Here is a 23,935-nt window from a genome sequence, read left to right as displayed (position 1 = left end):
GCCCCCTTTTTTTATTTCTTTTTTTTTATGTAGTGGGATGGGTGGTTTTTAACTATGGGGTGGGTTTCAGGGGACATCCTTTGTGGCAGGACGGCTTTGTAGAGGTGCTGGTCACTCCTCCTCGCCACTCACTGGCTTGGTATTTTTAAGCTTTTTTGATTCTTTGTTTCTTTATGTATCGATTTGTATATTTATATTTTTATGCCAGTGTAAAGTTTAATAAAACTAAAACTAAACTAATCCGTCGTCGAAAACCAAAAGTCCCTAGATTGCCACAAAACAAAGTTCGCTTTACTTGTTTTGCACAAGGGGTGGATTTCATAAAAAACTAGTCTTATCTCGAGTTAGGACGAGTTACTCGTCCTAACTTGGGACTAGCCTTAGTTTTCAATATCTCATATAGGACTAGTCCTAAGTTAAGACTTGTCCTAACTCTTTGTGAAATCGACCCCTGGTAATTTTGTTTCACGAAGGGTCACCATGCGGTCAAAAAACCGCATATCTTCTGCTGAGCCAATAATTTGCCAGAAGCTGATTATTTTTCTGCTTGATTTTATTGGACCCCTGATTTGATGTCTCACTCTTCACCACACGCCAAATGGTCAGCAGTCTCCACATTGTACCATCCACTCAGTCACCTGCGGTTTCCCGCCTTTTCAAAAATTATTTCAAAGACCAAACACACCACGGGAAATGCCGTAATGCGGTGGCGGGATGTGCGTCATTAATGGTCCCCTCAAAATGTCCCTAAAGTATACCCGCTCGACAATGCCTCAGGGTTTGTTTATCGCTGCCAGTAAACAGTCTTTGGCAAAAAATAACTATTTTTATTGTCATCATACCTGGGGAGGGTTGTCAAAAACTGTAACTGGCTTTCTGGAGGGAAAACCTGGAGGTCACTTGAATGGCAACTTTTTTTAGAAGTTGGTGGGCTGGACTGTAAGGGTGTGGCTTTTGAAAGTGTTCGTTGTTGTACGAGCAAAAAATAATGTTTGAAAGCTCCCGAGTAAAATCATTTTAAAGTGGAAATTAAAATTGTAGTGCTGATACATATCATCGAGTACAGTGTTGGTCCTGTATACTGCATGTAGTATTATGTATACTGTTTCTGTAATGTTCTGTGTACTGCTTCTGTAATGTTCTATTTACTGCTTCTGTAATGTTCTGTATACTGTTTCTGTAATGTTCTGTATACTAATTCTGTAATGTTCTGTATACTGTTTCTGTAATGTTCTGTGTACTGCTTCTGTAATGTTCTGTATACTGTTTCTGTAATATTCTGTGTACTGCTTCTGTACCGTTATGTATGCTGCTTATATGGACACCCATACTTTTACCAACCAGGGTCACTTGGTGAAACTAGTGGCTGTGACGTCACAACAGAAATGTAAATAAAGACGTTTTAAACTAGACTTGAACCCAAGGCTTTAATTGCTGTAATTCGTCCAATTTCCCTATTGGACTTCACCACCCCCCAGCAAGTGACAGTTTAAATGGATTACGTCGTTTCCAACTAAGGTGAGTTACTGTAACCATCGACGACTTGAATGCAAGTCTAACATCTACAGTAGATGTATTTTTATCTTGTTTTAAAGCGATCAAATTTCAATCAGTATACCATTAGTGAGTATCATCTTTAAGTAAGTTCGTGCACACATTTTAGTCGACCACTAGCTAGCAACGTACACGCGCCTCATACCCACTTGAGCGACTCGATGAAAGTCTACCATCTGTATGGTATTTTGAAGTTTTCATTTCCACCATTTTGTTTTAGTGTCGCTGGTCCCCTTCTGTTCTCTACACGGGTTAGCATGAAACAAGGCTATACCGGTACCAGGGAGAAACCATGGTCATGAGGCTGGTTTCAAATGGTCGACCACAGTAGTTAACCAATGGTCGACCAGCCTGGACCAGCCTGGGTTCGAGTCAAAATAGTCAACCTTTAGTTAACCATGGTGCACACTCGAATTTGCTCTTTAGTGTCAAGGTTTAACGCACCCATCGGTGGGACTATCCACTTCCTTTTGATGGTGACAGTTCCTCAAGTTGGGGTTTAACTGCTTTACAGACACTAATTAGGGGATTACAAAGGATCTGTAATGAGTCGCTCACAACCTTGTTCGTTAATCCGTCAATCCCGTAGAGTGGTTTAGTACACTGTGCCATTATTAAAGGGTGATTATGAACAATTATAGGAACTCAATCACTAGAGTGCCTCATGATGAAATATAAAACACGTTGAGGGTCCACGAGGGAAATATTGTCTCCCGTTAATATAAAGGCATTGGACACTATTGGTGATTACTCAAAATAATTATTAGCATAAAAACGTACTTGGTAACGAGCAATCGAGAGCAGTTGATAGTATAAAACATTGTGAGAAGCGCCTCCCTCTGAAGTAACGTATAGTTTTTGAGAAAGAGGTAATTTCTCACTAAACAAAATAAAGACTTCTGGCCATAAGCCATTTATAATGCATCTGAAAGCACACGTATTTAATATGCAACAAGGGTGTTTTTCTTTTCAATATACCTTGCAACTTCGATGACAAATTGAGTCCAGGTTTTCACAGGTTTGTTATTTTATGAATATGCTGGGATACACCAAGTGAGAAAACTGCCACTTTGACATTTACCAAAGATGTCCAGTGCTTTTGAAAGGTTGATTCCTTTTATGTTTTTTCTGGGCTCAATTTCATAGAACTGCTTAGCACAAAAAATTTGCTAAGCATTTCTTCCCAGATAAAAAACAGGATTACCAGCCAAATTTCCATTTGTTGCATAGTGCTTGTTACTGGTACTCAGCTTTTGTTTGCTTATCCCGAAAGTCACATGGACATTTGGTTGCCGTCCGGTTTTTTATCAAGGAAGAAATTTCATGCTTAGCAAATTTGTGTGCTTAGCAGCTCTATGAAATTGGGCCCTGATGTAACACTTCGAGGCTCCTTACAGATAAAGACAAAAGAGATCGTGTCCAATCAGTATAGGCCTAGCTTTCCCCCATCATCATAAGGTGCGTTCGTTTACCTTCCCGTATGTGGCGGTTTTATTTTCCCAGGACGAACCTGGGTAATTATCTGCACACGTTCGTCCTAAAAAAAAAAAACCGCCACCACCGGGGGTCGACCCGAAGAAGCTAAACGAACGCACCCATTGTTATGAAACATAGAGTTGCATATAGTCATCGTCACACACTCAAAATTGAAAATTGATACTCTAGCGGATTAAGCAATGGGATATGTGGGATTCTATAAAGAATGGACATCACAGACAATGCAGGAAGTCATTGTGGTAATGTTTACTCTTTAGGTTTTCAAAAAATTCATTTCTCAAACACTGATGTGCAATTTGTCATTCAATTCAAAAATTCAAAAATTACAGAATTGTAAATGCTAACCACCGAAACAAAACCAAACTAGCCACTATGTACAAAATAAACAGGCAGGCGTGGTAGTCAAAAGACGGACAGCCGAAAAAAATCTTCATCACATGAAAATATCCTCACAAACAAGAATATATATATATCATTAAAGACGTAAAACCAGAAACGAGGAAAAAGCTTCAAGAGCTTTTTCAAACAAAATAACTACAGCGACAGAAGACAGCTTTACGTCAGCTTTAAATACATCAGTAGCGTGAATGAAGTACCTATTGTTTATACAAATAATGCTGGTATAAAAAGGTTCTAAAACTAGTTAAAAGACTTACAAAAATACTTAGAATTTACTAAACAAGAGGGTTGTTGGCACAGAACCGCGGGACGGGTGCAAGTTTTAACCAGCATTTTAACAGTCATGACCGCTTCAGAGTATAATAAACTTCCTTCGTAAATCGACATATCCTGAAGTAACAAAATACTCTGATCAACCTCCTTCATGCCAACTGGCAATGAGTAACAGAGACAGCTATTTTCACAGTAGTTAATTTTTTAAGAAGAAGAAGAGTGCAAAACGACAAAGGCAACCGTTCCGAATAGTTAAAGGGACGGATGGTGTTGGCAAGCCGACAAGTAGGCCCTGATGTCCGTTGACAGTTTACATTAGCACACACCCATGAGACAGGCGCCTACCGTGTCTGCACAAGGGAAAAAGAGGCACTCTGTTTTCAGATTACCATGAATTGGTGACAGAAATATACACGGATTTTAATAATCTGCCTTCAGAACCACCCCATCCAACTCATTTGAGATAGTAATTATACTTGGTGTTACCGCAAACCTTTCCTTATCGTATTTCCATCATGCATAGTTTCAAATTATACTAATTAACTTTGTACTCAACCTTAAAACAGCGAAAGTGTTTTTAACCAAAACAAGAAACTCGTCGAATAACTTTGAAAAAAGAAACATGTTGTATGCCTATAATGGATGCATTCCGGAACATTGGCAGACCAGGGGTCAGTTTTACAAAGAACTTGTGTTAAGACTAGTCTTAGGAGATATTAAAAACTTAGGCTATTTAGTAGTCCTATTTTAGTAACTCGTCCTAACACGTCGGGATAAGACTAGTCCTGACTCCTTGGTCCCCCTTTTTTTAAGGATAAAGACAGGCACTGTGGTTGATTTCACATAGAGTTAAGGCATAGTCTTATCTCGAGTTAGGACGAGTTATTCGTCCTAATTTAGGACTAGCCTTATATGATTGGTCCGAAGTGATGTAATTTGCCAGCTTGCACTTTCGGTCGTCTGCATGCAGCATGCATATATTGTTTTGTATCACAGTGTTGTTTTATTCACTATTTCGTATTTGATTTTGAATGCTTACAACGAAGTAACTTTGTGGTACATTTTCAAGACGAAGTTGAAGTACCTTAATTCAAACCCCTTCCCCCGAAACATCTGGGTATTTCTGTACCTAAGAAAACACTGGAGGGCTTTAGGCCTATCTGGGAACATGGTTCTCATACCCTCGACTGTTTCCTGTTGGCTCCTTTCTTGGTATCGTTTAGTCTGCATCTTGTGCCAAAGAGGACTTTACTTATTGTACAGCCTTGAGGCAAACTCCACAGAGATTGTAACTCAAAACCAGATTTGCTCAGCATGTAGCTTTTTGCTATGCAGGTTACCTGTGTGACATGTTAAGGTACACTACCCAAGACTGGTATCCCGCTGTTTTCGTGTGCTTAGCACAGTGGTTGCTGTAAGCATGTTTCCCCCCTGATCGGCAGCGCTATGGAGCTGCGCCCAGGTATGGTTGATCTAGCCCGGGCAGGCGGATGCCAGACATCCGCCATGTCCCGCAGACATCACTAATCTCACGTTCACATTACACACCGAAAAGGAAACCATAATCTTGAAGCAAATCCAAGCCATGTTTTGACTATGTTGATAAAAAAAGGTTCTCCTTTTTGAGAGGCAAGGACCTCTAAACTACCCCCGGATTTGAACCCCCAAATTCAACCAACTGTTTCTCATTAAGAGGTCAATCCAGTATACCACGTAGTCAGGGTACCAGTTGTTAAAGATGTTAGAATGACAAAATAAGCACAGATTCTAATGAATAGCGTCTGCAGGTATGTTTTATGAAATGCTCCTTGTAAAACTTCAAGAGCACGGAATGAACGATGTACCTCCCTAAAATCTTAAATAAGGCCTACATTAAACAGAATAACTAAGATGCTTTTAAACGGAGAATACGAAGATGTTCTAAAATTTCGGATTTTTATGATTACTTCAGTGAAAAAACAGTATGATTTGAAAATAGCAGTTTATGTTTTGCTTCAAAGCAAAACATCTCTTGTCCTTGATGGATAGTACCCCCCTCCAGTAGGCTTGTTTTAAAGTGAAATTATTCATAACAAATCCTTTATACTACCGAAAGCTGCGGTAGACTACTTCTAACCTAGTAGTATAAGTTGTTGTTGTCATTAATTTAAAGCGAGATTACCTAAACGTAAAACTTTCTTTTAAGTTTTAGTTTTAGTTTTGTTATATTTTACACTGGCATAAAAATATAGAAATACAAATCGATACATAAAGAAATAAAGAATCAAATTAGCTATAAAAAATACCAAGCCAGTGAGTGACGAGGAGGAACAGGTGACCAGCACCTCTACAAAGCCGTCCTGCCACAAAGAATGTCCCCTGACATCCACCCCACAGTTAAGAACCACCCATCCCACTGTAAAAAAACCCACAACTATGCAGGTTTATTTTTCTAGTTACATGGCAAGCTGATTGAAGAGTCGCGGGACAAGAACCGAACTTCCTTTGACTCTAATGACTGTGAACCAATACAGGCTGTTACAAACAGGCACGAGGGGAGGGAGCCAGAGGTAACCCCATACGCTACTCACCGTCTAGTTAGACGGAAAGTAAATAATATCATAAATAATAATAATAATAATAATAATAAGAAGAAGAAGAATGCATTTATAATGCGCCATCTATCTAGTGTACAAGACCCTATTCCGAGGCGCAGAACAAAAAAACATACATATATGTATTATATCAACAAAAAAGAAATACATACATTAAAAAAACAACAACTATACAATGAATAATGTACTGTCAAGACAAGTAACGAGAGCTAAGTGTATGAGGATTTAAATAAATGAGTTTTCAGCAAGTTTTTAAACAATGGAAGAGAACTACAGCATCTTGGCCCAATTTCATAGCGCTGCTTAGCGGCCGATTTTGAGCTTACTGTGCAGTTTCTAGTTCAAAGCGCTGCTAACTGTTAGCACACGAAAAAGCATGCTAACCTTCCGGTGTTTACCGCACGAAAATAAATGACGTCACAATGTAAATCCACGGTAAACACGCAATATGGCCGCCCATTTTGTCTGCTAACCTGTGAAATACGCTAAGGCTTAAGCAAATTTTTCTGCTACAGTAAGCACGCAAATTTACTTACTGTAAAGCAGCGCTATGAAATTGGGCCCTGATGTTATTAGGTAAAGCGTTCCAAAGTTTAGGAGCACAAGCAGAAAAGGCACGATCGCCATACGATGAGGAAGTTCTATGAATAGTTAAAAGGGACTTAGCAGAAGAACGAAGACACTATACACTATTAATAATTGTGAAAGACCAGTCTTCTCACTTGGTGTATCTCAACATAATGCAATGCATAAAATAACAAACCTGTAAAAATTTGAGCTTAATTGGTCGTCGAAAATGCGAGATAACCATGAAAGAAACACCCTTGTCCCATGAAGTTGTGTGCTTTCAGATGCTTGATTTCGAGACCTCAAAGTCTAGTTCTGAGGTATCGAAATCAAATTCGTGGAAAATTACTTCTTTCTTGAAAACCATGATACTTCAGAAGGAGCCGTTTCTCACAATGTTTTATATTATAACACCCCTTGCAAGTATTCTGCCTGCTCATTGGTTTAGAGCGCGTCACATGACATGTCTTAGTTTTGCTAGACGACGGCCGTGTGATAGTGCGTCGGTTTGCCATGCGCTAGTCCGAAGACTAGCACACGGCGTGCAGTACCCAGACGTCCGTTGCGTGTACGAGGATGATAAATTAATAGTCTGTAACCATTTCGGATTGCACGACACTACATGCAGCACAGTAAAAGTGTTTGCAATCTGTATTCGCTTCGTCCGTGGATTGTAGCATTCAGGTCTGTAACTTAATACTAATAGTACAGTATTTATAAATGTTTGGGGTGTTATAAAACAAATATTGACTGCTTTTACTCGTGCAATGGTTAAAAACTATGAATCCCTCGGTGATCCCTGGAGCGTTCTATTTTCCCTCGGCTTCGCCTCGGGAAAATAGAACGCTCCGGGGATCACCTCGGGAGTCATAGTTTTAACCGTAGCACTCGAAGCAGTCAATATTTGTATATTATAACACCCCTTGCAAGTATTCTGCCTGCTCATTGGTTTAGGGCGCGTCACATGACATGTCTTAGTTTTGCTAGACGACGGCCGTGTGATAGTGCGTCGGTTTGCCATGCGCTAGTCCGAAGACTAGCACACGGCGCCGTGCGCTAGTCCGACAGACTAGCACACGGCGTGCAGTACCCAGACGTCCGTTGCGTGTACGAGGATGATAAATTAATAGTCTGTAACCATTTCGGACTGCACTACACTACAATGCACACAGTAAGTAAAAGTGTTTGCAATCTGTATTCGCGTCGTCCGTGGATTGTAGCATTCAGGTCTGTAGCTTAATAATAATAGTACAGTATTTAGAAATGTTTGGGGTGTTATAAAACAAATATTGACTGCTTTTACTCGTGCAATGGTTAAAAACTATGACTCCCTCGGTGATCCCCGGAGCGTTCTATTTTCCCTCGGCTTCGCCTCGGGAAAATAGAACGCTCCGGGGATCACCGAGGGAGTCATAGTTTTAACCATAGCACTCGAAGCAGTCAATATTTGTATACTATCAACCTCTCCCCATTACTCGTTACTAATAAGGTTTTATGCTAATACTTATTTTGAGTTAAAGTACAAACAGTGTCCACTGCCGTTAATGAATTTGTTTATACTAAAGTAACTTAGCATAAACTGCGCAATATTCTATTGTTAATTCTATAGACCTTTATCACGGTGCAGCCATCTTGAAGTTCTCCCATTGTTATCAATGTAACCAAACCGAGGCTGGATGAACAAAATAGTCTGGTTCCTTCTTGCAAAATGATTATTAGCATTCATCATTGTTATTTGTTTATGAGGAACATGACCAAGATGGATGCAACATGATAAAGGTATATTGTCTCTCGAGACAGACAGATGCCAAGACGGTAACGCAAGGTTTGTATCTACGAGCTAAACTTAGTGATCTTTTTCAGTGAAGAGTGAGGTCATATTACACATCACTATGGTAATACAGACAATTTGTCTTGCGATGCATTTTAGGTTAAGTATTGAGTCATATAGTTTTTATACTGATTGTGCACACTTCTAATTTGGCCAGTGGATGTCAAGTTTCTATGTTTTTAACTAATTAAAAAATAAAAAAATAATAATAATTCTAATTCTATCATTTGTGTATCTACTTGCTGGGTATGTTTGTTTTAAAGAACTGGTCATAATGCTTTACATTAAGCCCATACCGCGAATACGATTTTTAGAACACAGAAGACATATCATTTCTTAAAAGGAGACTTTCCAGATCTGCATAATTGAAAATCTGAAATTCGACTCTGCGGTAGTAGAATATCAATCACGACAAGTTCCTAAAAGAACATACTCAACATATTATGGCAAGTAGATATCCAAACATGGTGTTACCGCAAACCAACTAAAATAATTATATTGAAGCCTCACCATGCAATGCCTCAACCCCCATGATATCAATTCAACCTTTGGAAAATTATATCATCAAGAAAGGCATGACAAAGGATAAACTTTGATTGAAGTCGAAACTAAGAGTCTCCCGGTCTGGTGACAACATTAACGTTACGGTCAATTGGATAGTGAGGAAGAATAAGATTTTGGATGGGGGACATGGTCTGTGCTTTCTCCCCGGGGCCATCGAAGCGTTTGACCGCCAAGCTCATGGCTCAACTGGACCGTCACAGACCATGAACAACCACGGAACATCGCTATATAATTTTTAGTTAAGATGACGCTGCAGTGGTCTATGTGTCTCGTATAATTGATTGCCCTAATTAGGTTCCTAAGGGACAAGGGATTTCCCTCCCCGGGGAGCGATCCCTATCTTTGAAGGCATGTTCACTCGTGAGTGAAGAAGACTGAGGTGAGTTAAGAAATTCTCTCATTGCACTGAATATATCAATCAGAGTAGGTAAATGATAATGTCTGTTGTGAAAATAGTTTTCTTAAAAGACACTGGACACCTTTGGTAATTGTCAAAGACCAGTCTTCTCACTTGGTGTATCTCAACATATTTTATGCATAAAATAACAAACCTGTGGAAATCTTTAGCTCAATTGGTCGTCGAAGTTGAAAAGATAATAATGAAAGAAAACACACCTTTGTCACACGAAGTTGTGTGCTTTCAGATGCTTGATTTCGAGACCTCAAAATCCAATTCTGAGGTCTCGAAATCAAATTCATGGAAAATTACTTCTTTCTCGAAAACTACGTCACTTCAGAGGGAGCCGTTTCTCACAATGTTTTAATCTATCAACCTCTCCCCATTACTCGTTACCAAGTAAGGTTTTATGCTAATAAATATTTTGAGTAATTACCAATAGTGTCAACTGCCTTTAAACATAAAAGACTGATGCTACTTTACCCAAATGTGACCTTTTGTTAGAAAAGAAAATTAATTACTTATTAAAAACATATTGACAATATTGACAGTTTTCAAAGATAGTGACCTAACAAAAATAGTATGAAAACATTAACAACTTGTAAAACATCAATTCGTCGGCCTCACAAGAAATAAAGGAGTAAAAACAATCGTATCATTTATATTTTGGAAAAATTATAGCATTACAGGTAACACAAATTTAAATGGAAGTTTCCCCCCGACACATACAATGTAAATCTATGAGAATTTCTATTTCACACCCTTTGTGCACACCCCTTGAATGCTACACTACTCGACTTGCAGTGTAGTGTTTCAGACTGACATGTTACTCTGGATGACCGTCACTGATCGAATAAACTTCATAATTATGTCAGCTTCCGGATTTGAAATTAATAAATTCTCGCTAATTTCCAGCTCTCTGTATTGCCCTTTAACATTAACAATATTAAGCGCATTTCTGTATGCTTCAGAATGATAAAACATGGCATTTCAAGAACACGTTGTGTGCCAATCTCAGTCTCTCAGATTATGGGCTGTGCGTGTGTACAAACGCGGAAGGACAAACCCAGAAATCGGCAACAACCCGCAACCCCTATAATCCCTTTAAATTCATTCTGATAGATTTGTTTTTGGAGGGTCCATCCTGCGGCTTAAAAATGATCTGAAATCGAGAAGTCCTATTTATACAGCGACTGGAAACTAAATATTTAGGTCTGTTTCGGTTCTTGAAATAGTTCCATTGCACACTTTTGCCAAATGCAATATTTCCGCATGCATCACACAGCATATAGGGATTATGCGTAATTAATTCCAGATATGAAAGAGTTTAAACATGCCCGAACCATCGAGGATCTACAATAGACCCTCATCATGCTGTCACCACCTTGGTCATGTTACCTGTTCCCCCACAATAGTAATGAGTCATAACATTCATTGTATGAAAAGGAACCAGACTATTCTCATGCCAGTCTCGGTTTGGGTTGCATTGTTTTGAATTGAGAACATCAAGACGGCCGCCTCATGATTAGAGTCTATAAACCTGCCAACTGTGCCTTTTAAAAGAAATGTGTGGTGTCTGATAATATTTCTAGTAAATGCACTAAGGTAAATGTATCTTAGGAGGTGCTCCACAGTTTGTGGCTCCGTATTTAGGCAGGTCACGTCTTCAAAGGTTTGGTATACCAACTTCTTGAGAAGCAAGATGCAAACAATGACGAGGGCAGTAAAGAGTTGGGGTACAGGGAAGAGCGAGTTATATGTGGGGACATGAAGCGATAAAATCACAGCGATGAATAAAGAATATGGTGATAGAGGCAGGGGTAGAGGGAAGGGGCTGGTTTCGACCACAAAAGGTTGGGAACACATCAGACAAAACCAGTGGTGGGAGGAGGGTGACTAAAACAAGTGAGTTATCTGTGGGGACATAGAAAGAGATGAAATCACACAGAAGATACCACAAGCACAATGAAGAGAATGATACAGCGTGGGAGGGGGGGGGGAGGGGCAGGGGTCGAGGGAAGGAGCTGGTTTCGACCACAAAAGGTTGGGAACACATCAGACAAAACCAATGGTGGGGGGAGGGTGACTAAAAAGAGTGGGATACATGTTTTCCTCTTTTTATATTATTTTGCTTCACTCCTCGTCACACTTCACGGAAGCCAATGTTAAAGTAGGCTAGACTTGAACAGCCCCTTAAACATTAGACTTGTAGACAAGTCGTTAAATCGGTCCCACGCGGTGAGATGGTCGAGTTGTGACGGTGCTCTCGCGAGATCACTGCTCTCGCGCGAACTGCTGGCTCCCCAATTTCTACTCCTCACTGCGCGAACTGCTGGCTCCCCGATTTCTACTCCTCACGAGGAGTAGAAATCGGGGAGCCAGCAGTTCGCGTGAGAGCAGTGATCTCGCGAGAGCACCGTCACAACTCGACCATCTCACCGCGTGGGACCGATTTAACGACTTGTCTACAAGTCTACCTAAACATGAGCCCACTGTACATTGATCCGTTTCCCCCTAAGCATAAGGAATAGAAGATGTGGAGGGGGAAATACAAATTAACTCACGAGTTTGGAATTACACGTGGGAACAAAATGATGTATTCCACCTGCTGTAGAAAATAAACTTGTTTCTCAATACGATGACTGATGCAGTGTGTGGGATCAAAAGTAACAATTGTTATGTAGTCTAAACCTTTCAAAAACATGCAATATTTTTGAATTTTTAGAACTCAATATCTCAATACTCACTAATTGTAATTTTCTTAAGCATTCTTAATCTGTTTATATTAAATTTTCCATTATTGTTCTTATACTTGCTTAAATTAGTCGTTTGTATCATCATTCTTAGGCATTCTTAATTTTTTTCTTCTCTTAACTTGATTAATATTTGTAACCTTTGTGAAGCGCCTCGGGGCCCTTTGTGGGTTAAGGGCGCTATATAAAAGCCGTTTATTATTATTATTATTAATAATTTGAAAACCCTGCAAAGAGGTACGTCGTATGATGACATTATACAAATATTTCCTTTGTCTTAACCACACATTGACACTGATTATAGCGCATACGCCACGATATCCTAAGTTAGACCGAGCCACTTGTCCAAGAGAGGTTGTCAATCATTGCTGGACAGTGATTTGGTTAGAAGGGTAGGATGAACAAATTTGTGTGCACAATTTGTGTATCATTTGTTAATTAATAAAACCAAATTATAAAGCTTAACTAGTTAAATACAACCATTTCATTTTCGTGCACGCATTATTTCGTTTTTCTCATTCAGATTCGTTTAAAGGCACTGAACAGTATTGGTAATATTGTCAAAGGCCAGTCTTCTCACTTAGTGTCTCAACATAATATGCATAAAATAACAAACCTGTTAAATTTGAGCTCACTTGGTCGTCCAAGTTGCGAGATAATATGAAAGAAAAAAGAACCTTGTCACACGAATGAGATGCTTGATTTCGAGACCTCAAATTCTAAATCTGAGGTCTCGAAATCAAGCGGAAAATTACTTCTTTCTCGAAAACTACGTCACTTTAGAGGTAGCCGCTTCTCACAATGTTTTATACTATCAACCTCTCCCCATTACTCATTACCATTTATGGTTTTTATGATAATAATTATTTTGAGTAATTTTTTTGACCAATAGTGTCCACTGCCTTTAAGTCATCCTATTTCGTTTATAGGCGTTCAAGAATACTTTGACCATTCGTAAGTTGAATGTCTACAACCCATTTACAATTGATGAAGTTAAATGGATAACCAGCCCTTGCCGCTGTTAAAACAAAATAAAAAATTGAATGATTATTGCGGCGCAATGAAATTAAATGATATAATATTTGACAAGTGAAAGCTTAACTGTTGAAATTGAATTCACTCCTCTTCACTGTTGAATGCTGATTCAACGGAGCATGTTGTACAAAAGGTCCGCAATTCAGACTGCTTTCTCCATCAGAAGACGATCAGAGCATACTGATCGAAACGTCGAGTTGAAACCAACGGTTCCTTTTCAGAACCACCCCAACTCATTGAGAGGTAGTCATTACATGGTGTTAACGCAAACCTTTCTATATCGTATTTCCACCATGCAAAGTTTCAAATCTTTGCATCACAATGAGAGCAATAAAATGATTAATCAAACCAATAGTATTACTTAATTAGTCTGTAGGGCGCAATAATCACCCATTCTTAACACATACGTAAACCAATCTAAAGAACAATAGCCTTGGAGCAACCGAGAACTTTGACAGCCGCAAAAAGTGACACACAACTTTTGCCGCCCATTTTTTTTTTTTAGATTAGTCCTTATTAGTTAATTCCAATTGACTTTATACAGGCACTCACCTTATGATCGAGCGGCACACCCCAGGTATGCGCTGCGATGGCTTCGTAGCCGAACCAAGCCTCGCTATCAACCCAAGAAACAGTACACATCCAATGATGACACTACCAAGTCCCCAGCAAGGTCTGTGGTTTTTGCAAACGACCCTAAGCAACATGGCGACAGACTGTCTTTTAGATGAACAAAAAACAGACAAATTGAACTGAAATCCAAGCTCTTGAATAGCCCAGCTGTACTGCAGCAACAACCATAAAGACTAAGTCAGCAACGCACGTGAATCGTGTACCCCTTTTGGTCTCGCTATCTAATTTCACCGGGTATGGTTGAAGTTGATGAGATCTGACTGCTGCCTGAGCGCCGCGGGAAGTGAGCACTTAAACTTTACCCGATGGCTCGAGCTACCTTCAACTTTATGTTTCAAATAAGCTCTCAAAGAATCACAGAGTACGGAAGCGTTTCTTCAAGCCGAGTCCAGTAGGCTGAACGAGGTTATCATGTATGTTTCGCATGCTAAAGTTGTTCATGCTAACTCAGGCTAGCACGGCCTCCTAGACCAATGTGCACTGCAAACTGGGTGAAGTTACTTTTTTTTGCCGCTCTGCTTGTTGGGGCGGAGTAATACGGATGCATATAGGGCAAACAAATATTCGTGATTTGCAGTTAACTTTCTGCGACTGTAATCATCACGTGGCGTAGCATAGTGCGTTCAGAATATAAAAGGCACAAACTTGTAAGTTTAACTGACGCATAAAAAGTTGCAGGCCTAAGCTTTATATACAATTCGTTGACATGATCTTCCCGTCGAGGGAACTCGGCAAACTCCCGAAAGGGGATGTAAACGCCGCATGACAGCAGAAGATCTATTTAATACAAACATTGGTTACAAACTTCTGTTATGAATTGCCCAATAAAGAAACTGGGGATTCAGTATTGACTAGACGACAATACTTTATTCTAGTCATTGTGAAATCAGCGGTTAGCTCAGTAGGATTCGAACCCACAGCCATGTGATTGCAAGTCCAGCAGTCTAACCACTAGAAAACGGTGACATATAAATTTACCTATATAATTATCAAAATTAGAAAGATGCCCCATATTGAACACCAAATACTCCGTTTGGTTTCGACCTGCACTGATTTGAATCAAAAATAAACAAGATGGCGGTTACATCATAGTCACGTCATAGTCACACGAGGCTATTTTTTGCAAGCAACTGGAAGGCAATCAACGGCAGTGCATGCTGCAGGACCACTTTGGTAGCACATGTCTGCGTAATTTTTCAAAAAATGTCTTACGATCCCAAAGACCAAAGAATGTACAATCAAATGACTAAATTCTCCTCTTGGAGATCGCTTGCGGCCGATTTCAAGAATTGATATGATAAACAAGATAAGAGATGTTAAATTTGCATCGGGGACAAAGAATATTAATTTTTTGTTTTTACCCATACACCGTTGTGTGTTTTAATAGCACTGTATACTCAGTGCTTTCCCGAGTCCTTTGAAAAAAACATCACAGGCATGTTACTCGGGTGGGATTCGAACCAACGACCCTTGCAATTTCAGAGCAGTGTCTTACCAACTAGACTACCGAGGTTGCCCCGGTAGCTAGAAGCAGTTCGAATGCTATGTTTTGGCAGCAGGTACCGCAACGAAACAAGAGATGTTAAATTTGCATCGGGGACAAAGAATATGACTAACCATATCTCAAGGTCCTAACTTAGGATGGGTTCAATGCGTCGTAACGTCTATGGTGGAACTTAACTCGTTCCGAGTCCTAAGATTAATCCCAAGAAAGGGTGGGTTTGGTGAACTCGACGGCTTGAAATGGTTAATTGCCTGTAAGTTGCCTCACGCGAAACAAAGGTAAAGTGCCCAATCGCGAAGTACACACCTGGCGCTAGAGTATATGAAATGGTGTCATAATCTCCCATCATCGGGCGTTCACACTAACACACGTACCGTGGATACCACGGGAATACCAGGTGCGAAGTGGATTGTAACCGGTTAGAAAAGTTTGCGGTTGATGAGTGGTTTAAACCAGGTTCTTCATGCATTAAACCGATGTAACACCATATAAGACAGTGTTTTAAATTTTGGCTGTGGCTATTGCGGGATTCTAGCCGTAGCCAGTACTAAAGCCGTTAATATTCTAAGGCCGTATCTGATGTAGACTTGACTCAAGTCTAAACTCCGTGCCATCGCCGGAAAACTATATGTTTTGTGATGCTATTCATTGCTGTTGTTGTTTTTGCTGCTGCTGCTGCTGAGTTGATGCTGTTGTTACTGCTGCTGCTGTTGTTGCTGTCGTGTTGCTCATCAATGTCGTCGTCTTCGTTGTTTTTTGTTTTGTTTTGTTGTTCGAAAGAATAAAATGGTTTTTTATTCTGCGCACTTTTGCGCAAGGTCGACTCCACAAAAGTACACATTCTCCTTTGGCGTATTTTGAGCGTCGGTGGTGGGGCGCAGTGACTCACCTGTTGGAATATCGCTGTCAATGTCGCCCCCTAAACATGAACGTCCCACGTTCAAGGTCAACACAGTTATGGAAAGCTCAGCATGTCCCAAGAATCCCTCAACATGTCGCATGGAGGGGGTGGGTTGTTCAAGGCGCCCTACTTTAATTAAGAGATATCTTGTTAAATACACCATGAAAGGGCTGTGTTGAAAACTTACTCTCAGTCTGTATAAAGTTAAAGCGGCAGTTGTCGACATTCTGGCGGCAAAACAGTAGACCATGATATGACAAAAAACATTATCCAATAGAAAGTAGTGCGTCACAAAAAGCGCATGAGAAATGGGAAGAAAAAATACGAGTCTCAAAAATAATTGTTCGTCTCACTCTCAGTTACACGAAAATATGTTTGCATGTAAAAAAGTATTAACCAGTTATGGTATGTTATGGTAAAATACCGTAACTGGTTAATACATGATAAAACTGAGACTAAAATAGTTTTCGAAACATTGTTTTACTCAATTCTCAAAAACTACAGCACCTCAGCAAGTAATATTTTAAGGGAAGCTTTCTACTATAATGCTTCAAACTGTTTAAGTTTATTGTAAATCTGTGAACATTGTGTAAAAAGTACCCAGACCCTTTTTAAAACCGTGTTCAACAAGGAGATCCGAGGTTGAACTCCAACATGGGATCTTTTTTGAGGTTAAACACTACATCCACTGAAACTCCTCATAAAAGTCAATTTACTATCTTACTCATGAGCATCATCCGGGAGAGACAGTTGTGACGTCAGGATGACGTCACTTTAGTACCGCAAGATTTCCATTTTCAAGTACTCCGTGCGAAATGTCACGTTGGGTAACAAAGTGTATGAAGACGCCCAGGGCCGAATTACATAGAGCGGCTAAGCACACAAATTTGCTTAGCATGAAGTTTCTTCCTTCTGATAAAAGCAGGATTACCAACCAAATTCCATTTGTTGCATATTGTTACTGGTATTCAGCTGTTGTTTGCTTTTTCTGAAAATCACGGAGAAATTTGGTTGGTTATCCTGTTTTTTTCAAGGCAAAAGTTTCATGCAAAGCAACTTTTTGTGCTAAGTAGCTGTATGAAATTGGGCCCACGGTAAGAACTTCCCATCCACGAAGTGCGTATTTCAAATTGGGCAGTAGTTACATTTGTATTTTAGTTCATCCACTTGGATTTCGCTGACCTCAGTATACGGTATGTTCTTTACGTCACATAATGTATCCCCTATTGGGAGCGTGAATATTCCCCTTTTTAAAAATGCACATTTTGAATCAAAATTTAAATTCATATTCATGGGACCTAAATGACCTAACAGTATTTCGGCATTTCAGAAAAAAAATGAAAGATCCTCAACGCCTTTTACGGGATTCTGGTGCAATTTTTTGTTTACCGAGTTAATAGCATACAAATTATCTTGAATTTCTCTGCCCAATTGAGAATCCGTAATTGGGCAACGTCAACGAGTCTTGAGTCTCGTGCATGCAAGTGCCTGGCTAATAGTCGTATCAGCATGAGGTATGAGCCACCAATAATCATGGCACTCAATCTGGGCTTGATTTACAACTAGGTAATGGATACTTCCTTTAAGGGTTATGTACTTCGACAGCAAACAAAAAAAGTTAAAGGAACATTACAGAATTGGTGAGAAGAAAAAACTCGTCTACGATTACAGATGTAGGCCTACAAACACGCACCACGGTCTAATGATGATGATAGTAGAAAATACATCCCTTGAAATATTTCTGTCTGAAATACCAAATTTGATGAGAAATAAATAAAACAATTTTCCCGTTTGAAGTTTATCGCTCGGTGAGCGCTAACTCATTTTTTTTTTTGAATCGGTGTCGAGCAAAAAGTGTAATCGTTTTTCACTGTTTCCTGCTGGCCCAGATGACATAAAGTGCTTACACTGCCAGGAATGTTTTGTCAGCAAAAACCAATTCTGTACACTATTGGTATTTTTCAAAGACCAGTCTTCTCACTTGGTGTATCTCAACATAATATGCATAAAATAACAAACCTGTGAAAATTTGAATTCAATTGTCGTCGAAGTTGAGAGATAATAAAAGAAGAAAAACACCCTTGTCGCACGAAGTTGTGTGCATTCAGATGGTTGATGTCGAGACCTCAAAATCTAATTCGGATGACTCGAAATCAAATTCGTGAAAAATTACTTCTTCCTCGAAAACTTCAGAGGGAGCCGTTTCTCACAATATATTATCAACAGATCTCCATAGCTTGTTACCAAGTAAGTTTTTATGCTAAAGGTTATTTTGAGTATTACCAATAGTGTCCAGTGCCTGTAAGAGAGACGACAAAATTTGCAGAAGGTGGAAACTGTTCCAGTGGATTTCTTAACACGCGAGGTAACTTTCATTATCGAAGAGGAACTGGCTTGGCACTTTTAAGACCGTCAGATAATTTAATTGGATAGTTTATACGGTGTTTTAATTAAGTGTAGAATGACATGTTTGCCTATAATTGGCTTGTAGTTTTTAGGTTTTGAAATTTGACATAAAGACAGCGCAAAGAATTTTTTTTAGAGGCAGTGGACACTATTGGTACTTACTCAAAATAATTATTATCATAAAACCTTTCTTGGTAACGAGTAATGGGGAGAGCTTGATGGTATAAAACATTGTGAGAAACGGCTCCCTCCGAAGTGCCATAGTTTTCGAGAAAGAAGTAAGTTTCCATGAATTTGATTTCGAGACCTCGGATGTAGAATTTGAGGTCTCGAAATCAACCACCTAAACACACGCAACTTCCTGTGACAAGGGTGTTTTTTCTTTCATTATTATCTCGCAAGTTCGATGACCGATTGAGCTCAAATTTTCACAGGTTTGTTATTTTATGCATATGTTGAGATACACCAAATGTGAAGGCTAGTCTTTGACAATTACCAATAGTGTCCACTGCATTTAACTGTGTGTGTGGTACCATATGCTGATGTGTGTTAAAGTTAAATATAGGTTATTTTTTTAACCATTCGATTGTTTTCATCCAACACTTAAATAACCTGGACAATATTGGTAATTGTCAAAGACCAGTCTTTTCACTTGGTGTATCTCAACATATGCATAAAATAACAAACCTGTGAAAATTTGAGCTCATTGGTCGTCGAGGTTGCGAAATAACAATGAAACAAACAAAACACGAAGTTGTGTGCTTTTAGATGCTTGATTTCGAGACCTCAAAATCTAATTCTGAGGTCTCGAAATCAAACTCGCGGAAAATTACTTCTTTCTCGAAAACTACATTACTTCAGAGGGAGCCGTTTCTCACAATGTTTTGTACTATTAACATCTCCCCATTACTCGTTACCAATTACGGTTTCATACTAATAATTATTTCGAGTAATTACTACGTTTCTCAAAAATAAACAGTATTGTCCAAGTCCCACACTTCGTGTATCACAACTTATATTTAAAAGAACAAACCTGTGAAAATATAGGCTCAATCGGTCATCGGAGTCGGGAGAAAATAACGGGAAAACACACTCTTGTTTCCGCGCGTTTCGCCGTGTCAAGACATGTGTTTACTATAAATCCGTAATTCTCGCTATCGAGAATTGATATTGTGTTAATGTTTTCTCAAAAAGTAAAGCATTTCATGGAATAATATTTCAAGAGCAGTCTTTCACAATTACCTTCTGTAAACCATGTAAATTAATTGTAAATCTGTAAACTTTTTTTCCTTTTTTTTCTGTACGGAAAGTGTATAATGGCTTTCAAGCTGCTGTAGGCTTCCAACCAAAATGTGTTATTGTCATTAATTCTAAGAGTGATTTCGAAACGTACACATTCCCTTTAAGTTATGTCTTATCATAACTCCGTGAAAGTAACAATCCACTCACGGGATGGGATTCGAACCCAAGACCTCTGCCCCTTATAAAGCGATCATATCCTTCACTCAGTGAAGCTCAAGCCACTTCCAACATTCAGTATTTTCCTGCAAATTATGTGGGACTACATTTTGAATATTACCTATTCCTATCCACTATATTATCCACTATATATATACCACAAAGATTGCGTTCTAAGCCAACACCGGACAAACCGTGAAAGAGCAGAAACGAAAACATATTTGGAATTCGTTTGCTTATAAATTTATATGGTGTTTATTTCTAACAAATAATTATAGTTTCATACAACCAGAAAAAGGCAAAGACAACTAAAACATAAATCGACGCAACGCCCTCTTCCCAATGTCATTAATTTGATAACTATCGCATGTAGGTTACATTCCCACCACGATTCGAAAGTCATACCGGCATGTAACTTTTTACACCCCCCCCCCCCAACAAATAAAACAGGAGAGAAAAGGAACACAACAACGCATACAACACAAATCATAGTAAGAGCATCCAAAAGACTGCGAGGAGAAAACAAAACCCATAATAACATTGGAAATTGATTTATGCTGCAGAAGATTTCCCCAACTCTACGTTATAAAAAGAAAGCCGGCAGTTTTACATATTTGAATCCTTTGATTTAAGGCAGTGGACACTATTGGTAATTACTCAAAATAATTATTAGCATAAAACCTTTCTTGTTGAAGAGTAATAGGGAGAGGTTGGTGGTATAAAACATTGTGAGAAACGGCTCCCTCTGAAGTGAGGTAGTTTTTGAGAAAGAAGTAATTTTCCACGAATTTGATTCCGAGACCTCAGATTTAGAACTTGAGGTCTCGAAATCAACCATCTAAATGCACATAACTTCGTGTGACAAGGGTGTTTTCTTCTTTCATTATTATCTCGCAACTTTGATGACCAATTGAGCTCAAATTTTCACAGGTTTGTTTTGTTATGCATTATGTTGAGATATACCAACTGTGAAGGCTAGTCTTTGACAATTACCAATAGTTTCCAGTGTCTTTAAACCTTTCTGGGGAGCTGATGGCATCTGTATATGCCCACATTTAAGTTCAACTTTCCACACAAAGGAGAAAGACTTTGAATCAACTTATTTTTCTCTGCAGCCTAAACCAGAACTCTTAAAACCATTGGTAGGTTTGGTACCTCCATTGTTCAAATATTGCTTTCCTTTAAAGACACTGGACACCTTTAGTAATTGTCAAAGACCAGTCTTCTAACTTGGTGTATCTCAACACATGCACAAAATAACAAACCTGTGAAAATGAGATCTCAATTGGTCGTCAAAGTTACGAGATAATAATGGAAGAAAAACACCCTGGAAGTGGTGTGTTTTCAGATGCTTAATTACGGGATCTCAAAATCTAATTCCGAGGTCTCGAAATCAAATTCGTGGAAAATTACTTCTTTCTCGAAAACTACGTTACTTCATCAAAGGGAGCCGTTTCTCACTTTGTTTTATACTATCAACAGCTCTCCATTGCTTGTTACCCAGTTTTTATGCTAACAATTATTTTGAGTAATTACCAATAGTGTCCACAGCATTTAAAACAATTCCCTGTTGAAAAGGCAGTGCTTTAACCTCCTTCAAATTCTTTGTAGGATAACAATTGGACGGTGCAACATCACCACCCAAAACCAACCCGTAAATGAAGGACAACTAGTTGTGAAGTTTAACACTTCCCGACTAAATATAACTTGTAACCTTACTCAAAAACTAAACTGTTGCCACACAGCATTTTTTGAACGTCAAATCAAACAAAAATAAATGTCCCTGGATATTTCGACGACCTTGAAGATTTATCAAAAAAATTACAGGCAGTGTCAGTTTATTTGATATATTTCTGTCTTTTTAATAAAATAATCTTTTCTCTGTCAAGTTTGGATTAAAATAAATAACAACTCATTTCCAAGCTGCTGACTCATTGGATCAAATCAAGTTTGAAGAATTTACAAAGTTTGAAAAAAAAAAGAGAGTTCCATTTTGTCCCAATGTATAATCGCCCAATTACATAGTTGGGCCTGTCCCAGGTGTAGTTGACATAAGCCCACTACGAGTGGTTTCAATTTGGGACTGTCCAACTATACTTGGGCGTGTTGTTGAAGTTTGGGAGTATCACTTTAACACAGGTCTGATTTATCAGTCAGAAAATTCACGGATGTTTAATTCATTAAATCATTACAAAAATTAAATTTGAATTTGGGCATTCTAAACCTTATAAAACGCCTCAACATTTTGAATAAATTATTTGTAATTTAATACAATGGGCACCCACAACACAACAGTAGTTTTGCCAACATTACCAATGCTGTAACTTATCTTGATTCAAAGACAGTAAGCATACCAGTAGCAGCTGTAGTGTTCAGCCAACATTACCAACGCTGTACCTCATCTTGATTAAAAGACAGTGAGCACACAAATAGCAGCTGTTAAGCCAACATTACCAACGATGTACCTTATCTTGATTCAAAGACAGTAAGCACACTAGTAGCAGCTGTTAAGCCAACATTACCAATGCTGTACCTTATCTTGATTCAAAGACAGTAAGCACACCACTAGCAGCTGTTAAGCAAACATTACCATTGCCGCACCTTATCTTGATTCAAAGACAGTAAGCACACCAGTAGCAGCTGTTAAGCAAACATTACAATTGCTGCATCTTATCTTGATTCAAAGACAGTAAGCATATGCCAATAGCAGCAGTTTTGCTAACATTACCATTGCCGTACCTTATCTTGATTCAAAGACAGTAAGTACACCAGTAGCAGCTGTTAAGCAAACATTACCATTTCTGCATCTTATCTTGATTCAAAGACAGTAAGCATATGCCAATAGCAGCAGTTTTGCTAACATTACCAATGCTGTACCTTATCTTGATTCAAAGACAGTAAGCACACCAGTAGCAGCTGTTAAGCAAACATTACCAATGATTTACCTTAATAATAAGACCTTATCTTGATTCAAAGACAGTAAGCACATTAGTAGCAGCTGTTAAGCCAACATTACCAATGCTGTACCTTATCTTGATTCAAAGACAGTAAGCACACTAGTAGCAGCTGTTAAGCCATTATTACCAATGCTGTACCTTATCTTGATTCAAAGAGACTAGGCAAATAACGTACCAGTACCAGAAATAACTGTACTGAATTTGTACACAGCAGGTTTACCAGCCCTATCAGTTTGACCATAATTTACAAACGCAAATTTGAGCGTAATTGTATTTCCCACCCTGTGTACAAATAAAGAAAAGAGGGACAGTGTTTAGAAGTGCATAATGTACATTATTTGGCTGTGGATTGTTTAATATTAATATTATTAATTTTATATAAAATGTGTCATGTTGGCTGGAATATGTACATCTACATGTATATTACAATTTACTACCCACAATTTGTCAAGAATAATTCCCAACAATCAAAAAGACCTGATATAGCGTCTGAAGAAAATAACAGTAAATATTACCATGCAAGTCATTAACGGCTGGGTATACTTTTGGTAATTGTCTAACACAAGTATCACTTGGTGCATCCCAACATATGCATACAATAGGAGACTTTCC

The 23,935-nt window shown here is 38.8% G+C and overlaps 1 protein-coding gene and 1 long non-coding RNA gene across 2 annotated transcripts in view; both read right to left on the bottom strand.

Annotated features, from left to right (window-relative positions):
* LOC117305513 overlaps window positions 1-16,602 on the bottom strand; it is a 33,753-nt gene extending 17,151 nt beyond the window's left edge. The window contains exons 1-3 of the mRNA XM_033790385.1: window positions 16,491-16,602; window positions 14,793-14,874; window positions 14,017-14,184 (exon numbers count right to left, since the gene is read on the bottom strand). Coding sequence (XP_033646276.1) covers window positions 14,017-14,184; window positions 14,793-14,874; window positions 16,491-16,602 — 362 coding nt within the window. The remainder of the gene's footprint in view (window positions 1-14,016; window positions 14,185-14,792; window positions 14,875-16,490) is intronic.
* Window positions 16,603-22,522: 5,920 nt separating this feature from the next.
* On the bottom strand, window positions 22,523-23,935 carry LOC117307444. The gene is made up of 2 exons (XR_004521092.1): window positions 23,326-23,935; window positions 22,523-23,243 (listed from the first exon to the last, which is right to left on the bottom strand). It is a non-coding gene; the product is annotated as an uncharacterized LOC117307444 (long non-coding RNA).

The sequence above is a fragment of the Asterias rubens genome, chromosome 2, assembly GCF_902459465.1.
Source record: "Asterias rubens chromosome 2, eAstRub1.3, whole genome shotgun sequence".
Lineage (NCBI taxonomy): Eukaryota > Metazoa > Echinodermata > Asteroidea > Forcipulatida > Asteriidae > Asterias > Asterias rubens.
Note: the sequence above shows the minus strand (reverse complement) of the source record. Positions and strands in the feature narration are given on the sequence as shown.